The sequence below is a fragment of the Manis javanica genome, chromosome 17 (assembly GCF_040802235.1).
Source record: "Manis javanica isolate MJ-LG chromosome 17, MJ_LKY, whole genome shotgun sequence".
NCBI lineage: Eukaryota > Metazoa > Chordata > Mammalia > Pholidota > Manidae > Manis > Manis javanica.
The window spans coordinates 17582115-17609745 of NC_133172.1; the positions used below are offsets into that span (position 1 = coordinate 17582115).

Genomic DNA, 27631 nt, shown 5'->3' on the forward strand with positions numbered 1-27631 from the left:
TGTTATCACGCCCATGAGGAAATCAGAAAGAATGGAATTACTTGTCCAAGATCACATAGCTAATAAGAGCCAGCGTCAAGATTTGAACCCAGGAAGGCTGGTTTTATAGCTCACACTTTTAATCCTCAACAATTTGCTGCTTCCATGACCTTAATGTTATAGTGCCACCAATTACTATACTCAAAATTGTCATAACTACCCCAGCTAACACCTGAGGACTTGATGGAACAGGCTGGGGTAACTGCCTTACATGCATATATTGCAAGGCTTCTCACAACCCTCTAAAAAAGGAACTAACCTGTGAGGAAGTGGAGGTTCAGAAAGGTAGAGTCACTTGTCTGAGGGACGGCAGAACCGGGTCTAAAGAGAAGCATGGCTGATGCCAAATAGTTACGTGATGACTAATCCATATTTCTGTCCCTCCACTGCCTGTGTTAGGGTTCTCAAGAGAAATAGAACCAATAGAATATACAGAGTGAGCGGGGGAAAAAGAGATGCATTATAAAGATTATGGAGTCTAAGAAGTTCCATGATCTGTCGTCTGCAAGCTGGTGGTTTTTAAGTCCTGGTCCAAGTCTTCAGGCACAATGGTGTAGTTCCAGGGGAGCCAGTGGCACAGTTACAGTCTGGAGTGCAAGAGACTGATGTCCCAGCTCCTTAGGCAGAGCATCAATTATTTCTTCCCCTGCTTGTGTTCTATTCAGGTCTTCAAAAGATTGAATGATGCTGCCCACCCTGGGGACCGCACTCTGCTTTATTCAGTCTACTGATTCAAATGCTAATATCATCTGGAAACACCCTCCCTCACAGACACAACCAGAAATAATATCTAGCCAAGTATCCGGGCATCCCATATCCTGGTCAGGTTGACACAAAATGTTAACCATCACTGTTCCTGCTCTTCTCCCCAGGCTTCCTTGCTGCCAGGCTCTTGCGCAGGCCATGTCTCTGCAAGAACACCCCTCCTGTCTTTTTGCTTTGTAGTTAATCACCTTATCAAGAAAGCCTTTCTTGATCTCTATCACAGACTAGGGCAGGTCACCTTGCAATATGATCCCAAGACCCCCAAAATTTCTTTCCCAAGACATTCATAATTACAACCTGTAGTGATCAATAATGTGTCTCATTGACTGGACTGGGGGCCTTCTGACAGGGGGTAAGGCTCTCTTAGGGACCACTGTATCCCAGCATACCCCAGCCCAGCCCAGGCGTGGAACACACGCGGTCAGCAGCACTTAGCTACTATCATCGTCATCATGCTTTGGTGGGATGATTTATACAGTTCAGACTTCCTCATTAAAATGAAAACTCTCAGTCTGTAGAATGTGTGATTTCATGGTTACCCAGCAAATCATTGTCCTTCCACATCATGGTTCCGATGGCTCCTCTCCTGCAGGCTCTCCTTGACAATTCCCTCCCTGCCTCCTTTCTCCTGCTCAATCAAGTACCTTCTTTGGCATCCCACAGCCTTCTGGGCTCCCCAGTCCAGCCTGATCACTCTGATATCTCAATGTTTGTTCTAGAATGATCCCATATTGTGTGCATCTCTATTGCTTCTCTCTCTGTAGATGTGCTATATTTCACGATTAAAGGTGTTTAAAATACCTGGTACTACTGCCTGCTTATTGTAGAAAATGTATAAAATATAGCAAACTATATTTTAAAAGGAAAAATTCAACCTTTTTGAGACAACCTCTATTTAGCTATATTTCCCTTATGATTTTTTTCCTGGGAATATTTTTTAGATATTTCTGACCACACTGTGTATGTGAATTTGCATTCTGCCAATCAACTTGCAAACTACTTGCATTAACCTGGAATGAGCAGCTCTATTCACTTTGACTACCCACCTGTGATCTACCCTCACGGTTAGACATTGGCTCCTTGCCCTGAAAAGTAACCAAGGACATGACCATCAAAATCCATAGGGAAGAATAAATTAGACACTAAAGCTAGGCCTTCGTTTCTTGGTTCACTTGTGCTCTGAAGGAGCAGTGGAGTGAGTTTCCATTTCCCCTTTCTCTTCCTCACTGCCTGGACCACAGATGGGGTGGGAACAACTTGGCCACACAGGCCAGGGCACTTGTCTAGGGATGGCAGGGCCATCAATTGAAGTAGTTTGAATACCTGATACTAAGAAGCCTTGTGACCAGCTCTGGACTGCTGTAGGAGAAAGAAAGTTCAATTTAAGCCACAGCCATATTGAGTTCTATTGCAGAATTTATATTAAATCCTACCTAATGTGTCCATTATACACAACCCAAGCAATTTCCTGTGTCCCTAAAAATACCATTTTTAGGGTGTTCATAATATTCCATCATGTGAAAGTTACTAGAATTTCTTCATTTATTCAACAATGTATTTATTGAGTGCTTACTGTATCCAGGCCCCTGTATAAATGATGGGGAAGTAGTGGTGAAGAAAACTCATGGAGCATACATCCTACCAGCAGAAGAAAGGCAATAAACAAGGAAATGAAGAATATAACCCCTCTGTATTTTCAGATACAGTATGCCCCAAAATGTGTGGCAGAGACTGGTTAACTGCTCACTAAAATTATTCCCCTTTGTTCTTACACACACCACTGAACTACACTGCCTATTGTCCCTTGCAATTTCATAAGGACATATAACTGACTTGTAGCCAATGGGCATGTGAGCAGATGTGTCTAGTCTCCAGGCCTAACCTTAAAAACTGCCCACCTGTGGTTTTCACTTTTTTCAACATCACTGGCTCAACAGAGGGGACTCAGGGGACCAAGAGGTGGGCAGAGCCTATGATGGAAGGAGTCTGGTCTCCGACAGACTTTGGAGCAGAGTGACCCCACTGACTTGCCCTGGACTATGGTGTGAATAAAAAAACAGATTGATAAACCACTGAGTTTTGGAGTTCTTCAGTTAACAGCAGCTACCATTTATTTAATACACTCTGTGAAGAAAAGGCTCTGTTGCAAAAATAGCCTTATTTCCCACCCTTCCCTGTACAGTCTTTGCCCTGAACAATTTGACTTTGCATCTTCTTGCATCAAGTGGTACAGTCGGTTCTCCAATCCCCTGAAGCTAAACTTCCCTTGTCTTTAATCAATAACATGATGTCAAGAGGCCTTATTCTGTGCTTCTCTCTCTCTCTCTCCCAATTCTAGCTCCTCCATTAAAACAACTCCTTGGGCAAGGGAAACAAAAAAAACTCCAGGCTAATCTATGAGAAGATGAGCCCTGCATCTTGGCCAAGGCCATCATGACTATCCAGCACCCAGTTGACTCTCCAGCAGATTACAGATGCCCACGCCGACTCAGTCAAGATCAGCTAAGTTTGGCCCAGATCAGCAGAACCATTCAGCTAATCCATAAACATGTGAGAATAATAAATGGTTATTGTTTTGAGTCATGAAGCTTTGGTGTGGTTTGTTACACACCAAGAGCTAAATGATACAGGCTCCATGACCAAATAAGTTCAGAAAGTAATGCCTAGTAGATTCCCCCTAACATAGTTATCATGGACTCAAGCATGTTAATGAAAATTCCTACAGTAAAGCATTTCATCTAACTGTAAGTCAGCAAAGTCCATTTTTCTTTTGTAAAGAAACTTGATATCATTGAGTATTCATTAATACCACCTGAAATGTTGTCAAATACTGGTTGGATATTTGATTATTTCTTATTTGTTCTTATAATTAAAAAATGATGCTGCAACAAGAACAGACCCATAGACCAATGGAAATCTCTAGAAAGCCCAGATATAAACCCAAACATATATGGTCAATTAATATGTGATAAAGGATCCATGAATATGCAATGGAGAAATGACAGCCTCTTCAACAACTGGTGTTGGCAAAACTGGACAACTACATGTAAGAGAATGAAACTGGATTATTGTCTAACCCCATACACAGAAGTAAACTCAAAATGGATCAAATACCTGAATATAAGTGATGAAACCATAAAACTCTTAGAAGAAAACATAGGAAAAAATCTCTTGAATATAAACAAGCAGCTTTTTCTTGAACACATCTCCTTGGGCAAGGGAAACAAAAAAAATGAACAAATGGGACTACGTCATGCTAAAAAGCTTCTGAACAGCAAAGTACACCATCCGCAGAACAAAAAGTCATCCTATGGTATGGGAGAATATATTTGTAAATGACATATCCGACAAAGGATTAACATCCAAAATATATAAAGAACTCACATGCCTCAACACCCAAAAAGTAAATAACCCTATTAAAAAATGAGCAGAGGATAGGAATAGACACTTCTCCAAAGAAGAAATTCAGATGGCCCACAGGCACATGAAAAGATGCTCCACATCGCTAGTCATCAGGGAAATGCAAATTAAAACCACAATGAGATATCACCTCACACCAGTTAGGATGGCCAACATAGAAAAGAATAGGAACAACAAATGCTGGCGAGGATGCGGAGAAAGGGGAACCCTCCTACACTGCTGGTGAGAATGTAAATTTGTTCAACCGTTGTGGAAAGCACTATGGAGGTTCCTCAAAAAACTAAAAATAGATATAACATTTGACCCGGGAATTCCACTCCTAGGAGTTGACCCAAAGAAAACAACTTCTCAGATTCAAAAAGATATATGCACTCCTATGTTTATCGCAGCACTATTTACAATAGCCAAGATATAGAAGCAACCTAAGTGTCCATCAGTAGATGAATGGATAAAGAAGGTGTGGTACATATACACAATGGAATACTATACAGCCATAAGAAGAAAACAAATCCTACCATTTGCAACAACATGGATGGAGCTGGAGGGTATTATGCTCAGTGAAATAAGTGAGGCACAGAAAGACAAATACAAAATGATTTCCCTCATTTTTGGAGTATATCAACAAAACTAAACTGAAGGAACAAAATAGCAGCAGACTCAGAGAGTCCAAGAAGGGACTAGTGTTACCAAAGGGGAGGGGTTGGGGAGGGCAGGTGTGGAGGGAGGGAGAAGGGGATTGTGGGGTATCATGATTGGTGCACATGGTGTGTGTGTGGGATCACGGGGAAGACAGTGTAGCTCAGAGAAGACAATAGGGACTCTGTGGCATCTTACTTCAATGATGGACAGTGACTGCAATGGGGTATGGAGGGTGGACTTAATAATAAGGGTGAATGTAATAACCACATTGTTTTTCTTGTGAAATCTTCATAAGAGTGTATATCAATGATACCTTAATAAAAAATAAATGGAAAAAAATGATGCTTTGAAAATCCTTTCAGCAATATTTTTACTCACTTTGCATATTTTTAGACTTTGGACTCAGGCTGCCCACTGTTCTAATATATGCGTGGTTTCTGTATTAGTTAGGCCCTCACAGGTACAACAGATCTGGCCCATTGGGTCCAAGCCAAGCAGAAGCCAGAAATCAGGATTGTCATGGGGTATGTTTGGACATTTTGAATACTGGGGACACCTGGAAGTCCTCAGGACCTTTTCAGGGGGTCTTTGAAGTTAAAATTATTTTCCTAATAATGTGAAGACTTTTTTTCCTTTCCCACTCTCATTCTTTCATGAAAAATATTCAGTAGTTTGCACGCAGACACAGGTATGAGAATCCAGCTTTTTCTGAAGCCAGATAGTAAAAAGATTTTCAAGATGTAAAGCAATGCCACTATTCCCACTTATTTTTTCAAACCAGTTATTCTTTATTTAAAAAGTTAATAATGTTAGCATTTAGTGGTTTATTTTTTTTATTAACATTTAAATTTTTAAATTTCTAACATGGTAGGTACCTGCAGATGTTACCCTCATAAACAAAAGCTCCTTGAGATCCTCCCAATGCTTGAGAAGCATTGGACTAAATGTCAGTTGTCATTGCAGGACCAGTAAGTTGAAGTTAAGAATTGCCTCTTGAGTTTAGTAATGAGAAAGGGCTTTAGCAATGAAAAGACAGTTTAGTTCTTGTGGAGTAGAGGGAGAAGAATGGAAGGAGGACCTTGTAGACATCTCTTTCCTGAAGTTTGGCCATGGTTTTGTAATAGGTGGACCTGGCTGACACTGCAAGAATACCACACTGGATCTTAACATCACAAAAAGAGAGACAACCAGATAGAATGTGATTCCTGATGGAACACCACCCATAAAGTATATTTATATATAAATATACCAAAATTGGATGAGTTCTTGGATCTACCAGTTTTAAAAACATATTAAAGGACACCAAGAGGTGCAACCAGACAAGTCAGACTTGGAAAATCCCACAGGAAGATTGGGAGGTAGGAGAAACTATTGTAGAGTAAAAGACTTAGAGAGTTATCAGAACAATACACATTATGATTTGGATTCTTATTTAAACAAGCCAGCAGTAAAAAGACATTCATGAAACAATCGGGGGCTTCTGAATTTCAACCTTGTATTAGATAGCATTAAAGAATACTGCATATAACACAGAGAACACAAGCAGTGGCTCTATAGCATCTTACTCTGCTGATGGACAGTGACTGGAATGGGGTATGTGGTGCGGATTTGATAATAGGGCGGAATGTAGAAACCACAATGTTGCTTGTGTGAAACCTTCATAAGATTGTTTATCAATGACACCTTAATAAAAAAAAGAGAGAGAGAAAAGAAATACTGCAATCTTTTTAGGTGTGATGGAAACTCTTTATTTTTTAGAGATACATATGGAAATGTTGCCAGATGAGATGTTGCCTGAGATTTGCTTTAAAATAATGGGGTGGGGGAATGGAGAGGAAGAAGTAAAATATGATTGTCATCATATGTTGACAATTACAGAAGCTATGTGATGGGTACTTGGGAGAGCCTTATATATTCTAATTTTAAATTTGCTTGGGGAAAGTAAAAGTTTTTTTTTTAAATTTTTTATTAAGGTATGATTGATATACACTCGTATGAAGGTTTCACATGAAAAAACAATGCGGTTACTATATTTACCCATATTATCAAGTCCCCATCCGTACCCCAATGCAGTCACTGTCCATCAGTGCAGCAGGTTGCCAGAGATCCACTATGTCCCTTCTCTGTGCTACACTGTTCTCCCCTTGATCCCCCCCACCCCTTCTCCCTCCCTCCCCACGCACCCTCCCACACCCCTCCCCTTTAGTAACCACTAGTTCATTCTTGGAGTCTCTGAGTCTACGGCCATTTTGTTCCTTCAGTTTTGCTTCATTGTTATACTCCACAAATGAGGGAAATCATTTGGCATTTGTCTTTCTCCGCCTGGCTTATTTCACTGAGCATAATGTCCTCCAGCTCTATCCATGTTGTTGCAAATGGTAGGATTTGTTTCTTTCTTGTGACTGAATAGTATTCCATTGTATATATGTACCACATCTTCTTTATCCATTCATCTACAGATGGACACTTAGGTTGCTTCCATATCTTGGCTATTGTAAAAAGTGCTGCGATGAACATAGGGGTGCATATGTCTTTTTGAATCTGAGAAGTTGAATTCTTTGGGTATATTCCAAGAAGTGGAATTCTGCGGTCAAATGGTATTTCTATTTTTAGTTTTTTGACGAACCTCCATATTGCTTTCCACAATGGTTGAACTAGCTTACATTCCCACCAGCAATGTAGGAGGGTTTCCCTTTCTCTGCATCCTCGCCAACATTTGTTGTTCTCAGTCTTTTCAATGCTGACCATTCTTACTGGTGTGAGGTGATATCTCATTGTGGTTTTAATTTGCATTTCCCTGATGATTAGTGACGTGGAGCATCTTTTCATGTGTCTGTTGGACATTTGAATTTCTTCTTTGGAGAACCGTCTCTTCATATACTCTGTCCATTGGTTAATCAGGTTATTTGCTTTTTGGGTGTTGAGGTGTGTAAGTTCTTTATATATTTTGGATGTTAACCCCTTGTGGGATATGTCATTTACAAATATATTCTCCCACACTGTAGGATCCTTTTTGTTTTGTTGATGATGTCCTTTGCTGTACAAAAACTTTTTAGTTTGATGTAGTCCCATGAGTTCATTTTTGCTTTTTTTCCCCTTTCTCGAGGAGATGGGTTCAGGAAGAAGTTGCTCATGCTTATATTCAGGAGATGTTTGCCTATGTTGTCTTCTAAGAGTTTTATGGTTTCATGACTTAACATTCAAGTCTTTAATCCATTTCGAGTTTACTTTTGTGTGTGGGGTTAAACAATAATCCAGTTTCATTCTCTTGCATGTAGCTGTCCAGTTTTGTCAACACCAGCTGTTGAAGAGGCTTTTATTTCCCCATTGTATGTCCATGGCTCCTTTATCATATATTAATTGACCATATATGGTGGGGTTTATATCAGGGCTTTCTAGTCTATTGCATTGGCCTGTGGGTCTGTTCTTGTGCCCGTACCAAATTGTCTTGATTACTGTGGCTTTGTAGTAGAGCTTGAAGTTAGGGAGCGTAATTCCCCCTGCTTTATTCTTCCTTCTCAGGATTGCTTTGCCTATTCAAGGTCTTTTGTGGTTCCATATGAATTTGAGGACAATTTTCTCTAGCTCGTTGAAGAATGTTGTTCCTATTTTGATAGGAATTGCATTGAATCTATAGATTGCTTTAGGCAGGATGGCCATTTTGACAATATTAATTCTTCCTATCCATGAGCATGGGATGTGTTTCCATTTATTGGTATCTTGGAAAGTAAAAGATTTAACTGTGAAGTAGGAGAAAAAAGTGGGGAAAAGGGATATAATTTCCTTTAAGATGTGAGCACCTGACTCGGCTTAAAAACCAACGAATGAGCCCAGAGAAGGACCAGATGAAATATAGGAAAGCAGGAAGGCGTGAAAACAGCCCAGCCGACTCTGGGCAGCAAACTGGTTTCGTCTCGTTTTCCCCGAGGCCAGAAAGTGAGCTCTGACGCCCCGCCAGGACATCGGATCCCACCGTCTGATTAAACTCTTGGTTGCTTGCCAAACCATATGCGCCTGCGCAATAGGGCCCTCCGCGGAGGAGCCAAATCCCTTATCCCCACAATTCCCTGCGCCGCTGGGGGCGAGCAAGACCTCGGCTTTCAGATTTGAGGAAGGGAAGGCGAGGGTGTCGCATGATTTTCTGGGAAATGCAGTTCGCATGCCGGGCTGGAGGGCGGTCTGACGCCCGCGAGACTACGCGCCCCACAATGCGTCGCGCGCCACGTGCCGAGCAGTGGCTGCTGCCCTCACGTGGAGGCTGGGCGCTTGTTGCCCGTATCTGGGCCGATGCCTGGAGACGCTGAGGCTCTGGGGCCTTGGGAGGTGGAGGAGTGTCGGCCTGGTAAATTCTGAGAATTCCCTTCTAAGGGATTATTCCTGGAAAGATGGGATAGGTTGGAATAAAGTGATTTTGTTAGTGATTTTGTTGACCCTCCCCCAAGCCAGCAACCTTATAATGAAATATCAGTCACCAGAGAAAAAGCCAGTGTTTGGTAATTATGTTTGTCTTCAAGGACTGTGTCCAATTTTTTCTCAGGCTCAGGCCTGACACACATTGAGGGGCTCAAAGAATGTGTGGAGTGTCTTCCACATGCACCTGAACTGAGAATTAATGAAATTAAAGTTCACTTTGCTTTCAAAAGGGTTAGGTTTATGGCCATCACCCTCCCCTCAAAGGGAAGGTAAAATAGTGTATGGTGCAGGCCAGGCATGGGCAGATGGGGGCAGGAGGATGTAATGCATCTGGAGGAAAGATATCCCACAGCCCCTTCCTGCAGCTCCCTAAGGTTATAGATCTGGTGACCAGGAGAGGGTAGTCAATGCTGTGGTCACCAAAATCCATGGTCCTTTTTCATGGTAGTGGCTCAGAGGTAGCTGCTTAGCCTAAGTGGATGTTCCAAAGCCCACTTTGCATCTAGGGTGGCTGCATGACTGGAGTTCTTACCAATACAGTATGATAGGTGAAAATACAGTGAACCTTTCCCACACTCTTCTATTTGCCAGCTGAAAGCAGAGTTCTGAGCATAAGGAGATGGAGCCACAAAATGGGGTCTGAGTGTGTGAATCACTACCTGGAGGTTGCTGCCAATCCACCACAACCCTTGCATTGGACTGCTGGGGAACTCTTTGTTACAGTAGGTGGTATTACCATAATACACTGACTGCCTTCCCCTTCTCTGGGCCCCCTGATAGCAATAAAGCTAAGGCACCAGATCATTCTATAAAGTGAGTCTCTAATCCCTAATTGTGGTCAGCTTTCACGCTAACAGGTTTAAGTTTCCTGCTTAGAAATTATCAGCACGATCCTTTCTGATGTTATCAGTTAAATGTTAAGGGGACAGGTTCTTCTATTTCGATAGCCAAAAGGCATTAAAGAACACCCTGGAAATTTGTGCTTAAGTCTTCCACTGCAGTTTGGCAGATCTTCATGCACAGCGACGCCATGACTTTCGCTTGGAGCTCACAGGTATGAGATTGGGTGTTCGGTGTGTCTGGGGGAGCCCACCATCACCTTCTTGTGCCTTTCCTTCGGCCTCATCATGTAGGCTCACTCTGAGGCCAGATCTTAAAGTGACTATCATCAGGTCCTCAGTGCTGATCCATTAGCTGAATTAATTCTGCGGGATTCTGGCTGAACTGAACTTGGTAGATGCTGGTTGGGAAGTTGGGGGAACACTCCCCCTAAGGCTCCTTACTCTGACAACTCCCTGACATGGAAGGGGCCTAAGCCTTGAGGTAAAGTAACCATTTTTTTGTTTTTGTAGATCGACAGCTTCATTGATGTGTATGTATAGATTTGTATCTACTGCTGGTGAGTGTTAGATGTGCATCTGTTTACTGTGTGTGTAGCTCCTGTGTGAATCTATGTACACTGTTCCTGCACATGACCTCTTGTGTTTGAGTGTGAGTCTGCTTTGGGTTTGTCTCCAGTGTTTGAGTATGAATCCAGGTGTGTGAGTGTTCTGTGTATCTCAGTGTGTCCGTTCCAGTGGACATCAGGCTCTATGTGGATGTGAACAGCTTTTCCTGAGGATCCCCTCATCACTTAAAACAGTTCAGCCTCATTCTTAACTGAGGTTGCTGGCTGCCAACTCCTCTAGAAGTTACCATTAAGTAATTCCAACAATTAAGTAAAATTCCCCAAATAGTCACCCCACCAGGAATCCCTTCAAGGAACTAATGAGGGATTTTTCACATGTAGACACATGCATGGTGTGATTCAAGCTTCCCAGAATGCAGGGGCTGTGTGTGTCCATGTTACGTAAGTAAGGGCACAATATCTTTCTGCCCAGTCTGCAATGCCATGAGGGGCTTCACACTATTTCTAGTCTTCTGATTTCTTTCTTTCAAATATTAAGTGAACAGATCAGGTGTACCACTTACAGACACTGTGGTAGAGCTACTTACTCACCTCTAATTCCCTTCTCCCCAGCCTCTGCAGACAGTAACTTCTGGGATTCGGCTAGGAACATGGCTGCCCAGAATAAAAACTATACTTCCCAGCCTCCTTTGCAACTGTAAGTGACCATGAGACAAAATTCTGGCCAATGAAACAGAAACAAGTTTTAAGTTGTACGTATTCCTTAAAGGCTAAGGGTATCCTTCCCAGCGCCTCTTCCAGGCACCTGGAGCAGATGAGGTGGGAATCAGGAGGAGAAGGGAGAGCAACAAGATGGATGAAGGTTGGCCTCTGACACAGAGGGCTCTTGGTGATTACAAGAGACTTTAAGGGAGAGAAACAAACCTCCACTTGTTTAAGCCACTATTATTTTATACCTCTTTGTTAGTGCTGCAGAATATATTAACTAATATTAAAGGATGAAGAACAGTCTTGGGCCTCCAGCTACGAGGGACAAAACTATCCTGCTCAACCTCTACTTTACCCAGCCCCCCATTTCACCCTCACCTACTCATCCCAGCCCCTCCTATAATCACTGAGTCCTCCAAACACTCTCCAGGTTTCCGGCGAGTTTAATGCACGAGTCTCAAAAGTCAATGGCAAGGACAAGGTGAATATAATTAAAATGGGGCCAGGGGAAGAGGGCCACGGACACACATGGGGATAGACTGTCAGAGGGCAAGTTAGCGGGATCGGGGATTTCCTTCCTTGCGCGTCACATCTCATCCAATCCGTAGTCCTCCTCAGGGAAGTCCCCCACTGTCACAGCTGATGGCTTGACAAAGGCGCCATATTTGGCCAGGCATTCGAAATAGCGTTTCCCGTTCACACTGCAGAGCACGATGGGAGAGGCAGTGGTCAGAGGGTCCCCAACATGGCCCCTACCCGAGATGCTAGTCTGGGCAGGCTCACCCATATGCACTTACACATGTATGCACACATGCACACACACACAGACCTCTGAGTGGGGACACTTATTACCTGCCATCATTTTTCCCTAGAGGCTCATCATAGCGGACGCCAATCCAGTAGCCAGGCTTGAAATCTGTAAGTCCTGCCCAAGGGTAAAATCCCAGTGAAATCTCCAAATCCCAGATTCGTGTTTCCCCACTCAGTGTAAAGCCTGTCCTGGCAAAAACTACCCCTTGCTATCCCCCAGCACCAACTCCAACTCCTGCCTGGACTAATACAGTAGCCCCCTTCCTTCACTGGTCTCCCTGTTCCTACCCATGATCCCTATTCACTCAACAGCCCCAGCTAAAGGGGTCTTTGTGAAAATCTAAAGGAAGTGCCACTGCTGCCCTGCCCCAGATTTCTCAAAGGCTGCCCATCCCATCAGCATAAAACCCACACTGCTTATGGGCAAATGACTTTTGACAAAGGTGCCCAGACAATTCAATGAGGGAAGCATGTCTTTTCAACAAATAGTGCTGGGACAACTAGACATCCACAAGCCAGAGAGTGAGGTTGGACTCCTAGCTCACATCATACACAAAAATTAATTCAAAATGGGTCAAAGACCTACATGTAGGATGTAACATGATAAAACTCTTAGAAGAAAATAGAGGAGTAAATCTTCATGACCTTGTATTAGGCACTGGTTTCTTAAATACAATACCAAAAGCACAAGCAACAAGAGAAATTGGACTTAATAAAAATTAAAAACTTTTGTGCTTTGAAGGACATCATCAAGAAAGTAAAAAGACAACTGGCCCACAGAATGGGAGAAAATATATTTACAAACCATGTATTTCATAAGGGAACTGTATCTACAGTATATAAAGAACACTTACAACTTGTTATGGGATGAATTGTATCCCCCCAAATCCACATGTGGGTGTCCTAATTCTAGTACCTCAGAATGTGACTGGTGACAGTGGAGATAAGAGCCTTTACAGAGGTGATTAGTTAAAATGAGGCTGTTAGGATGGGATCTGACCCGATCTGACTGGTGTCCTCGTAAGAAGACAGAACTTGGACACACACACAGATACCAAGGATGTGCTTGCACACAGACCATGTGAGGGCACAGCGAGAAGGCGGCCATCTGTAAGCCAAGGAGAGATGCCTCAGAAGAAACCAAACCTGCCAAGGCCTTGATGCCGAACTTCCAGCCTCCAGAACTGTGACAAGTATGTTTCTGTTGTTTAAGCCATCCAGCGTGCGGTACTTTGTTAGAGCAGCCCTAGCAAACTAATACAACATAACTCAACCACAAAAAGACAAATAACCTGATTAAAAAATGGGCAAAGGATCTGAACAGACATTTCCCTAAACGAGGTATACAAATGGCCGGTCAGCACATGAAAAGATGCTCAACCTCCTTAGTCATTAAAGAAATGCAAATCAAAACCATAATGCTGTACCACTTCATGCCCATTAGAACAGCTATAGTCGAAACACAGATAACAAGTGTTGGTGAGGATGTAGAGAAACCGGGACCCTCATACACTGCTGCTGGTGGGAATGTAAAACAGGGCAGCTGCCATGGAAACAGCATGGCAGTTCCTCAAAAGGTTAAACAAGTTACCACATGACCTATCAATTCCACTACTAAGTATATAAAGAAATGAAAATACATGTCCACACAAAAACTTACATAAAAATGTTCATAGCAGCATTGTTTGTAATAGCCAAAAAGTAGAAAGGACCCCAAGGTCCGTCTGCTGATGAATGAATAAACAAAATGTGGCCTATTCATACAATGCAGTATTGTTTGGCCATAAAAAGGATGAAGTACTGATTCACACTACAACATGGAGGAACCCTGAAAACATTATGCTGAATGAAAAAAGCCAGTCACAAATATTGTATGATTCCATTTATATGACATGACCGGAACAGGCCTATCTGGAGAGAGAGAACCCAGATTAGTGGCTGACTAGAACGGGGAGAGCTGAGTTTCAGGAAAAGGGAGTGAAAAGAAAACCAAAGAATGACAACAAAAGAAATGGGGGGTGGCTGCTAATGGTTATGGGGTTTCTTTTTGGGGTGATGAAAATGTTATAAAATTGACTGTGGAAATGGTACACAATTCTGTGGACATACTAAAAACCAGTGAGTTAGCCACTTAAATGGGTGAGCTATATGAACTGTACCTCAATAAAGCTGTTATAAAAACAAACCACTGCTCTCTACCATCTCCAAGGCCCTGCCCAGTCCAGCCTTGCCCAGGCCCCAGGCCTAGTTCTTACCTCCCCCTCTTGCTCCTCACTAGCCATGTTGCTGGCCTTTCTCTGCCTCAAACAGGCCCAGCAGGGTCATGGCCCTTGTCCTCACTACTCCCTCTGGCTGGAACAGTCCTCCTCACTTCTCACCTGCCTCACTTCTCCCTTTCCTTCAGACAGCCCTTCCCCCGGGAAGCCCTCCTAGATTACTCTCTCACAGCCCCCTAAGTTTCCCTCATCCCTGCCTTGATACCTTCGTCCTGTGCCTCCCCCATTTCAGCTATGACTGCTGGGAACTGATGGCTCTGGCCTCTGCTCACTCCACCACAACCTAGGTCACTCCATCTCTGCTTCCCACCCATCCTGTGAACGCTCTGTGCCGTCACTCTGACTGCTGGGTCTGTCTCCCCTGTTGGACTGGGATCTCCTTGAGGGCTGGGTCCCCAGCACTGCCCACCTCAGAAGAGAGTATAAGGTCTTAGTGGGCCACATACCTACATACATGACGGTGCCCCGGCGCGGGGGCTGCCCAGGCGCCCGCACCTCACAGCGGCTGCCCAAAGGTATGGCACCGGCCTGGGCCTTCTCCTCGCTGAGGCGCTGGGAGGTCTCGGCCTCTCGCTGTGCCTGCTCCTCTTCATTGTATCGGCCTAGCTTGCTGCGCTTCAGGAAGGAGCGGACTGAGTCTGAGGGTGGGATGAGGACGGGGTCAGACATGGTTCCCGGGCGGGGCCTCTGGCCTGATGAGATGAACTTCCAGGCACACAGTGCCAACATCCATGGAGACTCTTCTGTTCTGGTTATCAAAGGGCTATCCCAAGGTCAAGTCTCCCATGGCAGCCCTGGCCTCTCCCCAGGACACCTGGTGCCTCCCCATAATCCAGAAACTAAAGGGAAGAAGCCTGCCTCTAGGCTTTACATTAACCCATCTTCCCACGCGCTTCAGCACCCCGTTCACCTCCATTCAGCCCCTTGTCTTCCCCACTACACATTCCAATCTGTCCCCGCATGCCTGCACTGGTCACCACACTGCCCTGTCCACTCCACATATGCCTCTGAGTTCTGCCCCCACACACTCGCTGCCCCACTGTGCCATGTGACCCTGACCCCTCCCCGACCCCCGACTTCCCCTCTACCTTCCCATGTCCCAGCTGCCTGCCCACACACCCCCTCACAGCTCCCAGCCCCTGTGTTGTTAATACCCCATGCCCCGTCCATCCCTGCCTTCATTTCCCGTGTCCCCATCTGTCCCCACACCAGCCTCACACTACCTCTTCCATTCTCCCACTTGCCCATGCCTGTCTGCCCTCACTGCCCACACCTCCTGTAATGTCTCTATCATCTCTGCACCCCTCACCGCCCCCCCACCTCCACCCACCTGCACACACTCCTTCTGGCCCCCCCACACCCTTACCCATCCCCATGTGCCCTGTACCTTGCCTCTGATCATAGGCATCTTGAGAGATCTCGTATTTCTCCACCTTGGACACATCCTCATATTCCCCAAGGCGAGCACCACTGTGGTCAATGACCTGTAGCGAGGAGAGGCATCAGTGGGGATCAGAGTCCCATCAGGGAGGCAGGTGGGGTGCGCTGGTGGGGGGTTGCACACTGGAGCACGCCACGGACGTCTCTCCTGTCTAGGAAAAACCACATTCCTCTACCCTCACCTTTATCCTAGTCTCTCCTCTCCTGATCCAAGCAGAATGGATGAGAGTAGGTATCTACACCGGCCATCTCCCCTTCCTTACCCCAATCCTAGCCCCTAGAGACTGGATCTGCCCCCCAGATAACCACATGCTCGCATCCACATCAGTGATCAGCATCACTGGCTCCCAGTCACTAGACCTGAAGGGCAGAGCTTGGGTGCTGCTCAAAAGGACTATACATCTGTGCTCCCTGAGCCTCTGTGGCCCTCTTAAGCTGGCCCCAACCTCCAGACCCTGGAGCATCTCTTTCTGTACTACCCCCAATACGCATTCACTCATCGCTTGCTGAGCTCTTCCAAAGCCAGCTGGGCCCTGTGCTGGGTGCTAGGGACGTGGTGCAGAAATAGATAAACTCCTGTCCTGAAGGAGTACTCATTCTACTAGGAGACCAACCATAAACAGGTATGTGTATAAACACCAAGTGACAACAGGTGGTGGTAGACCACCACCACAAAGAGGTGAAGGAGCATGGGAAGCCGGTCAGGGAAAACTTCCAAAAGGAGGGGATGTCTGAGCCAAGGCCTGAAGGCTGAGAAAAAACAGCAGGCCCAAAGTTCCCCAAGTAGAAGTGTCCTTGGCCCCTTTCATGAGCAGCAGAAAGGCCACTGTGCTGGAGTGAGCCAGGGGAGAGTGGGAGACACAACAGATCACTGGAGACTTTGGCTTTAATCCAGAATGAAATGCAGGGAGGGAAAGCTCTGAGCCAGGGAGGCCCTGGCCTGAACTGGGGATCCACAGACTCCCCTTGGCTGTAGGTGGGGAGCAGGGAGATGGGGAGGAGCTGCTATGGTGTCCAAGAGGGAGAGGGTAGGGCCAGGCCAGGGTTGGGGGCAGTATGGGAGAGAGTTTAGATTTTGGACATATTTTGTGGGTGGAGCTTACAGGGTTTGCTGACAGACTAGATGTGAGTGTGAAGGAAGAAGAGGGGTCAAGAAAGACTAAGGTGTTTGGCCTGAACCACTGGGCTAACACAGCAAAATGGAAATGGCCCTTATCTCTGGTCAAGGACCACTAAGAATTTCTACTTGCTGTATTACGGGTTTTTAAGAGTTTGAGGTTGCTGTCACCTTAAGCAACAAATATAGGTGACTTTTAAAAACAGAAAAAGGGTTTCAGAAAAAATTAAAATTCCCAAGAGGCCTCCACCTCTGGGAAACCTTCCTTGAATGGCCTCGGAAGTTCGAGGCCCATCTATATCTGAATCCTTGGGCAAAAACCTCCTGTTCAAGGATGCCACTGCCCATGCCTGGTCCATCGGCCCAAAGTCTCCGCCCTGACCTGCTCCCACCGTGGTCCGGGCCCATCACACCATCTGAACTAGGAAGCAGACTAGAAAGCAGCCTCCGCCCTGGTCTCCTTTCTCCTTCTGTCAGAGGGAGCCTGTGACCTGAGTCTGAGCAGGGCTCTCCTGGCTCAGAGCCTTCCCCTGGCTCCTCCTCCCTCCCTCTGCCACATGAGAGGCCACTCTTCGTCCCTGAACATGCCTAGCTGCCTCCCACTGCAGTGTTTGCACATGCTGCGCCCTTCTCCTGGAGCACCCTCTCCTCTTCTTCCTATCCTTCAGCTCTCTGCTCAGACACTACCTTCTCTAGGAAGTCCTCTCAAGCCTTCCTGATGTGTATAGAATCTCCAGTACAAGATCCTGTATGAGATCTCCCAGCTCCACAATCTCCACCTGTATGGCCCTCACCTCACTGACCCTTCACATTTGTTACTGTGAATATTTAGCTAACATCTACCTCACACACTGGACAGAGCTAAAACAAAGACCTCAGACTTGGCTCACAACTATACTGTTGCTGTAACACAGACGCTCAGTGAACAATTACTGGATAAATGAAAGAGGTAAAAAAGCACCAGTTCTACAGGCTCACTTACTTCTGCAGTCATGCAGATTGAGGTGAAAATTCTAGCTATCATTCATCCTCAAGAAAGCAAATTCCACCCTGAAGCTGCTTTTTCCCCTGAAAAACAGGGTTAGTTACATCATCTTCCCTATCTTATTTTATGGATTCAACTTATCATCATTCAACAATGATTCACTGAGCATCCTCTCTATACCAGGCATTGTTCCAGGTGCTGTGGGCAATGTACAGTATATCACAAAATGACAAGAGCTAAGGATGAAGATCAAATAAAGTGGAAAAGGGAGAAGGTTTAAATTTTACACTGAGGCCACTGAAGGTCTTACACTACTTGGGAGGCAACATTTAAGTAAAGACTGGAAGGAAGGAGTAAGCCATATGGTTACATAAAAACCATTAAAATGGAAGCAATCTAAGCATCCATCAGTAGATGAATGAATAAAGAAGATGTGGTACATATACACAATGGAATATTATTCAGCCATAAGAAGATAACAAATCCTACCACTTGCAACAACATGGATGGAGCTAGAGGGTATTAATGCTCAGTGAAATAAGCCAGGCAGAAAAAAACAAGTATCTAATGATCTCACTCATATGTGGAGTATAAGAACAAAGAAAAAAACTGAAGGAACAAAACAACAGCAGACTCATAGAACCCAAGAATGGACTAACAGTTACCAAAGGGAAAGGGACTGGGGAGGATGGGTGGGAAGGGAGGGACAAGAGGGGAAAGGGAGTATTACAATTAGCACACATAATGTAGGGGGTGGGGGCACGGGGAGGGCTGTACAACACAGAGAAGACAAGTAGTGATTCTACAGCATCTTACTATGCCGACAGACAATGACTGTAATGGGGTATGTGGTGGGGACTTGATGATGGGGGGAGTCTAGTAACCATAATGTCGCTCATATAATTGTAGATTAATGATACAAAAAAAACACATTCAGGTACAGGGTATAGTACATGTAAAGGCCCTGAGGTGGAGCTCACTGGGGATGCTGAGCTGTCTGAATAATATCTGGGTGGGTAGGGGGGGTGGAGGTGAGGACAGAGAATGATGTGAGCTGATGCATGCTGAGGCCCTCTGTGTTCTGGCTTCTCCCAACACGCCAGTCTCATCACTCACCCTGACCTACCTCACACTCTATGCCTCTGTACACTCTGCTCTCTCCGTCTGGCATGCCCTTCTCATCTCTTCTCCTGGGTCACCCTTTCCTCATCTTTCAGGTCTCAGCTCAGGCATCCCTTCCTTTAGGAAGCCCCTGATACTCTCAGGTGGAGTCAGCTACCTCTCCATGTATCCCTAGCCCAGTCTGGCCCACTCTGGCTGTCACTGTCAGGTGACAGATCTTTTTTTCTCCATGGTGGACTGGGGGCTCCATAAGAGTAGGGCCTATCTTGGTTTTCACACAGGGCAAGTACAGCCAGTATTTGTTGAATAAATGAATGGAACGGAGGCCTCACGTGGATGCGACAGCCGTCGTCCACGGGGTAGGAGCCCAGAAGTGCATCCTCCTGATCCAACTTGCTGTAGAACTTGTCGTCAGCACCATACAGCTCCAGTTCCATGCAAGAAGCTGGGCTGCCGACCACCAGCTCTAGTTTACACTGCAGAGCAAGGGGTTGGGGGAGGAGAGGTGGAGGAGTGTCAGCGGCCCCGCCCTCTGCCCTGAAGCTCCGCCACTTTTATCAATAATTATCTCCCAGTCCTTGTACCAGCAAGACACCAACTATTTAGGACCCACCCCTCGGCTCTTGCCCCCGCCCTCTGGAACTAGAATTTCCCTGAATCCATTCCCATTCTCTGGAACCGGAGCTTCCCTCTGGCCCCGCCCCATTGGAGCCCCTTCCCCATCTCAGCAACGCCGGCTTATCTCGTGCCCCTCTCGCGTTCGGGAAGCCCATTTCTTCTGTGCCCCGCCCCCTCAGCCCTACGCCCCGTCCCTCCGGACCCCGCCCCCACGGCCACACCTTGAACTCAGCTATGGTGAGGCTGCGACTGTACCGCTTCTCGGAGCGAAAGCTGTTGAGAGAGCTGCTGATGAAAACGGTCACTGTAGGCGCCGACACTCCGGTCACCTCCATCTCGCCGCTCCCTGCCGGGGCCCGCAGCCCGGTGAGACAGGCTCACAGCGGCTCCGCAGCCGCTGCCGCCGCCGCTTCTGGGCTAGCCGACCTTCCCCCTGCTCCCCACCTGGCCAATCCACGCTCTCCTGCAAGGAGGGCTCGCCAATCGCCGCCGTCTCTTCTCGAGCTCCCTAGCCAATCCTGAAAGGCCTCCAATGGCCGCACGAGAAAAGATCCGGGCAGGCGAAGGCTGAAGCCGGGAGGATGGACTGGCAAGAGTTACCGCGTCCGCGAAGGGTAAGCTCGCGCATGTGCACTGGCCTTCAGCCAGATGCGAGCAATGGCTCCTTTCATGCTTAGGGATTTGCGGTGTTCGTGTCGCACCGTTTTCCCAGGTCTCGTACCACACTACTTTATAAACCGGGAAAGCGAGACCCAGAAATTGGAAGCAATTACTCTAAGATAGCAAAAGATTTAGCAAGCATTGATCAGACCTCAGGCAGAGCACCGAGCACCAAGCTGCAGGGAGCCAGTACGTACGCGCAGCTCCGCCCCCTTTTTGGCGAAGCAACTAGGCCTGACCCTTTCCGCGACCTGTCGCGCGGCGAAGCGAACGCGGAAGGCTGGGCGGGCAGTGCGTAGCTATGGAACCTGACGGGACCTACGAACCGGGTTTCGTGGGTATTCGATTTTGCCAGGAATGGTGAGGCTGGGGTAGCAAGAGTGGAGGGGAGCAAGTAATGGCCCCAGGACTGACTTCTGACCTCCCCTTCCCCACAGTAACAACATGCTTTACCCCAAGGAGGACAAGGAGAACCGCATTCTGCTCTACGCGGTGAGCGCAAGCCCGCGGGGCGCCCCGGTCTTTCCCACCTGTCCAGAGGTTCCCAACGTGACCCCTACTCCCTGTTACATACCCCACGCGCCCTACTCTCGCCTCCTGACTACCCTGAGTGAACCCGAGGTGTCTTGTCCATCGCCAAGGTGATTCTCGATCCACCTATTGTCCCAACCTCCAAGACTCCATCCCCTAGTCACCTTCTCCGAGGAAGACCTTGCCCTCCCTTCCCGTCCTATCGGGATCTCTCCGTGACCCCCTTCCCCCACATTCGTCCTCTCACAGTGCCGGAATTGTGATTACCAGCAGGAAGCCGACAACAGTTGCATCTATGTCAACAAAATCACGCACGAAGTGGAGTGAGTAGCAGGACTGAAGCTTGGGAACAGGGGTTGTTGGCTTGGGAAGCCTCCATAATTATTCACCCTCTGTTCCCTCAGCGAACTGACCCAGATAATCGCTGACGTGTCCCAGGACCCCACGTTGCCGCGAACCGAGGACCACCCGTGCCAAAAGTGAGCGCGCAGCTGGTGTTGGGGGCAGAGGAGGGAGAAGGGAAAGGCATGGCAGGCTGAGTGGCTGACTGTCCCCTCAGGTGTGGCCACAAGGAGGCGGTGTTCTTCCAGTCGCACAGTGCCCGGGCAGAGGTGAGTAGCACGAGAAAGGAAGGCTGAGTATCTTGGGCTTAGACCTTGCCCGGGGCGGGGATACCACTACCGGGGGGACCCTGGCGTCCTGAGCTGGACATTTACCAGTGGGGAAAGTCCCATTGTTATTTTGGGGTGAGGCTCTGCTGGATGAGGTTCCATACTGTACCCTCTGTTGGGTCTAGACCCTTCCTGACTGTGGGTCCTTTCTGCCAGGACGCCATGCGCTTGTACTACGTGTGCACAGCCCCGCACTGTGGCCACCGCTGGACCGAGTGAACCATCCTCCCCCATGTGTAATAAATGCTGTGTTCTTTGCGTACATTTCCTGATTTATTTGCCTCTCACGGGCTGATTACTTGGTGCGGTCTCAAGCAGAGCGGTGCAAGGCGCAGTGCTGTGCATAGGTGTCAGGCCGCGAGCTGGTGAAGCCACAGTCCTCACATACATGCAGCTTCTCACGGCGCTCACGATAAGCATAGCTGGCTGGCTGCCCGTGCACCTTGGCAAGATGCGCTTCAAGTGAGCAGCGTTGTGTAAATGCTTTCCCACAAGCCCTGCAGCAGAATGGCCGGATCCCTGCATCCATGGACCAGAGCAGGAGTGGACAGAGAGCAATGACGTCTAGACCAAAGTCTCCACATTTTGTCTTCCATTTGCATTCCCCCATTCCTATTCTAAGCTCGCCAGACTCCCTCTATGTCCCACCATCTGCTGCCTCCACCCACTGCAAATATGAGCCAGACACCTGTGTCCCCACCCTCATAGGATGTTCTTTCCCCTGGAAAGAGGGAGTGGGCCTTTTCCTTGCACTCTTTAACCTGGGACCTAAATCCTGTAACCAGTGCCTGTCTTCTATCTACACCCCTCAGCTGGCCTCTACCCTGCCTCCACCTTACATCCACCCTCAGGGATCCGAGGTACACTACACCGTGTTCTGGGCACTTCCCTCCATTCCATTCTACCCCTACTTGGGGCCCAGTAGCCCCTCCCTGTCCCTGCCTTTCCTCACCAGTGTGAGTCCTCATGTGGCGCTTGAGGTCGAAGGCATCGTGAAAGCCCTTGCCACAACAGCGGCACACGTGGCGGCGTGCAGGACTGTGGCACTTGAGGTGTCGAGTCAGCATGCGCTGCAGTGGAAAGGTCTTGGGGCAGAGTGGGCAGCCAAGTGTCCCAGGGCCCCTGGGAGTGGCAGCGAGAGTGCCCTGCATGGGCTGTGGGAGGGATGTGGGAGTTAAACCCCACCAAATGACCACCAACTGCCCCCGCCCATCCTACCACCCACCTCCGACCAGAGCAAATGGAGTGCCTAGAACAGAGCCAAGGAGGTCTGGGAAGGTCAGAGACTATTATTTGTGAGTGCACATGCCACCCTCTCCATGGCCTTCCCTGACCATCCCCCATTGCTTTTACCTTGCTTTATATTTCTCCATAGCACATACCAACTTCCAACGTACATATTTTTCTAGTTTTATTGCCTACATCTGCAGCCCCCATCAGATTATAAACTTCAGGAAGGCAGAACTTTTGTCTTATTCCTGCTAAATACACATTGCCTGCCTAGAATAGTCCCTAGCTCTCAATAAATACTGAAATAATCTCAAGCATATCTGCACTCCTAGTGCTTCCCTTCTGCCAGTGAATTCACAGCTGAATACCCCTTATGAGAGGCCCCAATCTCCTGTCCCCACCCCTCAAATCATTTTTCAGCTTGAATCCTGTTCCTCTGCCCCACTGGACAAAGAGATCCCTGGGGGCAGAGAATGGCTTCCCACCATGGGGAAATGGTGCTGGGGATGAAGTCTAACAGCTCTCTACTAAGAATAGAAAGGCCTATCAATGATATTTCAATAAAAAAATAATAACTCCGTAACAGTACACATAGATGCAATAAAACTGCATAAAAAGAAAAAAAGGGAGCAATAACAACACAAGATTCAGAGAGATGGTTTCCTTGGGTAGGGGGAGACAGAGGGATAGGTTGATAGGAAACCATGTGGTTAAATGAGGCCTAGGGTCAGACTTAAATACCATTTTGGATGCTGGGTGGTGGGTACCTGAGCTATGAAGAAAAAAAAAAAAGGCCATCCCAGCAGAGAACAGTGGATGGAAAGGGGCTGAGGCTGGAGGGGCATGTGCAAATGGGCTGGGGAAGTAAGAGCCAGTCAGGTTCTGCAGAGGCAGACAGCAGAGGGGGTGAAACAGCAGGGGCTTGTGGGGCAGCTGCAGACTCACCGCTGCCCAAGGATCCCCGAGGCTGGAAGATTGATGTGCTGGTGGCCCCCCAAGGCTGTTGCAGTCTGAGGAGAGAAGCCAGAGTAATACTTTGTGTCTCCCCTACCCCGCACCTCCGGGCCCAGTGAGGGGCCCACCTGGGACATAGGTGTCTCCTCGAAGTTGGTCAGGCAGGTGGCCCCAGTTAGGTGGCTGTGGACGCCGACTCCTGACGAGGAAGGCACGGGGCATGATGAGATGGCTCCACTCATACACACATGCACACACACACACAGGCACACAAAAGCTGCCTCCACCTGCTGTCAGACCTCATCCCCAGGATGACTCTCCGGGTGGGAAGGGAGGGGAAGCCATGGAGGAGCCTCATTCTCTCCATGCAAATTTTGTGACAGGCCCAGGGAGCCAACTCTGCTGTCTCCAGTTACCTCTGCCACAGGGCCTGCCATTCCTGCCCTTTCCTGTGTGCCAGGTTCCTGAGAGCACTCTCCAGCCCCGGAGCAGACCAGCTTTAGGACCCCCCAAGGAAGTCAAACAAGGGCAAGACTGGAGCTTAAGCAGCCCCTAGGTGTGCTAAGAGCTCTTAGGAAACAGAGACCCCAGGGGGGCTGCGTGTCTTCCCACAGTACTAGCAGGGCCAAGGACCTGAGGGTCTGTTTGCCAGGCAAATCAGTCCCCACTGGACATCCAACAGCCTGCTTGGTTATTCAAATCACAGCAGCTGTTTGAGGACGCAGGGACAGGGGTGACTGTGATTGCTTGCTCCAGAGGGTGGAGGGCTAGCAGGGTCCAGTAGGTAAGGGAAGAGTGAGCATCCAGGCCGTGCATCTTAAGCAGGAGGCTCTACCTCTCTGATCTTCAGATGCCCAGAGCTGACATTCAGCCAGAAGCACTGCTTAGGTGTAGAAGGCATTCAAATGCTGGTTTATTAATAGTCCAGCTCCTAGTGACTGCTTGGAACACCACCCCCACGCCCTTCCTGTCCAGGAACTAAAAGGAATCACCTGATAGAGGCAGGGGCTCCCAGGACTCTACCCTCAGCACTCTAGCTGGGATGTGCTCTAGCTTGGTTGTTTGGCCTCTTAACCAAGGGTTAAGGATTTTGAATATTCCCCATACCATTACTTTCATTTATTCATCTAACAATTTCCTGAGCTCTAACTATAGGTTAGGCCTAACTTGGCACAGAAAATGAACACATACTTAGTGATGGGGGAAACATGTGACAGCCCAGAATGAGCACACCTGTGACAGGAAGCCCAGGCAGAGGGATCCAAGCTGCAATCAAGAAAACTCAGGGGTACTGGGGTGCCCAGGAGAGGCCCCTGATCTAGTTTAAGGTTCAGGATGGCTTCCTGGGCATGAGCCCTGAAGGAAAAAGTTTTCACGCAAAGGGAACAGGCTATACAGAGGCTTCGGGATGCGAGAAGCAGTATTTCATTTCTTCACACTTGGCGGGAGTTGTCCTGCTGATTTAATTTGGGGAAGCAGGGAGGCAGTGCTGAGGCAGCTGGCCCAGAGCTTTGCCACGTTATCTCTGCAGGACCCGGGCAAGTCTCTTTGTGCTGAGCTTTGGCTTCTTCATCTGGAAAATAGGACTAATGAGTCTCCTATCAGTCACTGGTTTGTGCTGAGGACCCATGTAGATCATGTGGAGAGACTGCTTAGCATGGGTGCTGGCAAGTGGCAGACATACACAAGAGGTTTTGAGGGAGTCTTGAGGAATGGGGTGGTCAGGCAAGCATCTGAGTTTCAATATACCCATCCCTAAAATGGGGTTTTAAGTGTCTCCCTCTCACAACTGTTGGATTTCATGCAGTCATGACTGGAGTGCCCAGCACAGGTCTAGCAGTGTGCTATCTGGGATGTGCCCAGCACGGAGTGCAGGAGGCAAATTGCACTGAATGAGCTAGCAAATGGGTGAGGGAGCCACTCTGTTTCTTCTCAAGTGCACAGTTCTCCATGCCCAGCACCTTGTCTCTTGGGGTAACGTTCCTGTGTTGCTGAAAACACATTAGAGAAGAAATCTGGGCCTGGGTGTCTTTATTTGCCCCCAGGAACTCTTTCTGTCCTGTTCTGCTCTATTCCATGTCTTGGGAGGCTGACCTGGGTGGGCAGCAGCATCTGGCCTCCTGTGCCCTCTGGCTTCCAGGAGGGCTTGAGCCATGGAGAGCCCTGAAGATGGGAGAGGGGATTCCGCCCAACTCCCTCCCTGTGGGGGTGCAAGGGACACAGCTCCTCTTAGGGTAGCCCTCTCTCCAGGATGTGCTCTTCTGGGTTGCACTTTGTCCCCTTGTGCCTCATGGCCGGGGTGGGGGCTGAGGGCAATAGCTCTTACCTGGGACCAGCCCAGGGTACTGTGTTGGCCCTGTGGTTTCCCTACTCTCTACCCACTCCTTTGCAAATGATCCCATCACTCAACTCTTTGAAATACCTCATGTGAGAATGCTGTCCTCTTCCTGTTGGGACTCTGTAGATTCACAAGCCACACACACACATTCACCAGCAGTGGTTGCTAAACCAGCTGGTTAGTGCAAGGACAAAGTGTGGTCCTTCCAGGGCTGAAGAGCTCAGCATTAAGTGGAGAATGGCAGAGACACCAGGTCCTCTCTCACTACCAGCCCACCCTCCTTTTGTTCTGAGAGTCCAATTTTAAGTAGTCACATGCCGAGGAGAAATGTTTGTCGAAGCAAATCGAAACAATCTCTATTCCTGTTTCCTATGACTGCTTTGAAAGGGGAGGAGACATCTAGGAAGCCTTTTTATTTTTCCCCACTACCCTGGCAGCTGCCTTGCTTCAAGGCTTTGCCCCTGGTTGGATGAGGGGGTACCGCTGAGTGCTACGGCACCCGTGTTGCAGCTGTGAGGGCCTATGCTGGAGGGTGAAACTCAGATTCACAAAGGGTGACAGAGCAGGAACATCAACATATGTCCCCTACAGCTTGGGCCCCTGAAAGCCAGGAGTTTGCTACTTGGAGTTGGGTCAGAAGAGGGTAAATTCCATGAGGGAGAGTGGTTCAAAATGGTCCCCTGGTGTCCAGGGGCTTGCATGCCAAACCTTGCATCAAGGATCTTAGGCTACTGTGGCCAAGCCAGGCAGGCGTAGGAAGGGTGGTTTTCCAGGCTTGTTGGGGCAGCTGTGGACCTGGGCCGGGAGCCCTTAGCAGAGGTGCAGCCCACCTATGAGTTCTAGACCACCCCAACTCCCTGAGTCAGGGAGAGGGAACCTTGAGAAATAAATAATACCAGGCATCTCTCCACACCAAGATCAGGTATTGAAGAGAAAAACATTGTTGCAAATGTTTCTTGGATTTAAATGTCATGAAGCAATAAGGCTTTGCATGGTTAGACCCCATTCTTCTACCTCCTCTCCTACTCTCTCCCCTAACTCTGTTCAGCTATCCTGGCTTTGTTGTTATTCCTTACACATAGGTTTGATCCCCCCATGGGGCCTCTGGTACTAGCTGTTCTGCCTGGTGACTGTCCTGGGACAACATCTACATGGCCTGTGCCCTTTAGCAAACCTCAGCTCAAATGTCAGCTCAGAAAAGCCTTCCTTGACCCTTCAACCAGCACAGTGAATTTCCTCAACTCACCAAGTCTCACAGTTACTTTGTGTGTTTCACTCTCCAGAGGCGAATGCCATGAAGGCACACATCCTCACTCCACCCCAACTTGCTGAACGGTGACAGGCACCTGGGGGCCAGCAGGATTTTTTTTAACAACTGCATGATTGATTCTGATGTGTGTCAATGTTTACAGAGGCAGCAGAGGACCATGTCCACATGTTGAAGGGTCTGGCTCTGCTACCAGGCCAGTTTAGGTTTGAGTCTTAGT

At 47.8% G+C, this 27631-nt stretch overlaps 4 protein-coding genes across 4 annotated transcripts in view; 1 reads left to right on the forward strand and 3 right to left on the reverse strand.

Annotated features, from left to right (window-relative positions):
- Positions 1-11817: 11817 nt before the first annotated feature.
- Positions 11818-20206, reverse strand: TBCB (tubulin folding cofactor B). The gene is made up of 6 exons (XM_017660079.3): positions 19982-20206; positions 19475-19618; positions 15866-15962; positions 14925-15116; positions 12245-12317; positions 11818-12093 (listed from the first exon to the last, which is right to left on the reverse strand). Exons 1-6 carry the CDS (start codon positions 20093-20095, stop codon positions 11979-11981), a joined length of 735 nt encoding a protein of 244 aa, XP_017515568.1. The 5' UTR covers positions 20096-20206; the 3' UTR covers positions 11818-11978.
- A 419-nt stretch (positions 20207-20625) lies between these two features.
- POLR2I (RNA polymerase II subunit I) lies at positions 20626-21884 on the forward strand. Its single transcript, XM_017660082.3, has 6 exons — positions 20626-20780; positions 20858-20912; positions 21201-21274; positions 21356-21430; positions 21511-21562; positions 21779-21884. The coding sequence occupies exons 1-6, from the start codon at positions 20722-20724 to the stop codon at positions 21839-21841; spliced, it is 378 nt and encodes a 125-aa protein (XP_017515571.1). The 5' UTR covers positions 20626-20721; the 3' UTR covers positions 21842-21884.
- A 48-nt stretch (positions 21885-21932) lies between these two features.
- On the reverse strand, positions 21933-26640 carry OVOL3 (ovo like zinc finger 3). The gene is made up of 4 exons (XM_073226017.1): positions 23935-26640; positions 23798-23862; positions 22575-22776; positions 21933-22141 (listed from the first exon to the last, which is right to left on the reverse strand). Exons 1-4 carry the CDS (start codon positions 24026-24028, stop codon positions 21933-21935), a joined length of 570 nt encoding a protein of 189 aa, XP_073082118.1. The 5' UTR covers positions 24029-26640.
- WDR62 (WD repeat domain 62) overlaps positions 22762-27631 on the reverse strand; it is a 61129-nt gene continuing 56259 nt past the window's right edge. Inside the window, exons 33-34 of the transcript XR_012126695.1 lie at positions 23798-23862; positions 22762-22776 (exon numbers count right to left, since the gene is read on the reverse strand). The gene's annotated coding sequence lies outside the window, so the exon portion shown is untranslated. The remainder of the gene's footprint in view (positions 22777-23797; positions 23863-27631) is intronic.

Excerpts from the sequence above, each read along its gene's own strand:
- OVOL3 (XM_073226017.1), bottom strand. The coding sequence starts at position 24,028 with ATGCCCCGTGCCTTCCTCGTCAGGAGTCGGCGTCCACAGCCACCTAAC. Across the intron at positions 22,777-23,797 it reads TCGGGGATCCTTGGGCAGCG|CCCATGCAGGGCACTCTCGC; the intron begins GTGAGTCTGCAG and ends TCCCTCCCACAG. Across the intron at positions 22,142-22,574 it reads CCACATGAGGACTCACACTG|GGATCCGGCCATTCTGCTGC; the intron begins GTGAGGAAAGGC and ends CCATGGATGCAG.
- TBCB (XM_017660079.3), bottom strand. The coding sequence starts at position 20,095 with ATGGAGGTGACCGGAGTGTCGGCGCCTACAGTGACCGTTTTCATCAGC. Across the intron at positions 15,963-19,474 it reads ACGACGGCTGTCGCATCCAC|GTCATTGACCACAGTGGTGC; the intron begins GTGAGGCCTCCG and ends TCCTCGCTACAG. Across the intron at positions 12,094-12,244 it reads CTAGGGAAAAATGATGGCAG|TGTGAACGGGAAACGCTATT; the intron begins GTAATAAGTGTC and ends CGTGCTCTGCAG.
- POLR2I (XM_017660082.3), top strand. The coding sequence starts at position 20,722 with ATGGAACCTGACGGGACCTACGAACCGGGTTTCGTGGGTATTCGATTT. Across the intron at positions 20,781-20,857 it reads ATTCGATTTTGCCAGGAATG|TAACAACATGCTTTACCCCA; the intron begins GTGAGGCTGGGG and ends CCTTCCCCACAG. Across the intron at positions 21,275-21,355 it reads AAAATCACGCACGAAGTGGA|CGAACTGACCCAGATAATCG; the intron begins GTGAGTAGCAGG and ends CTGTTCCCTCAG.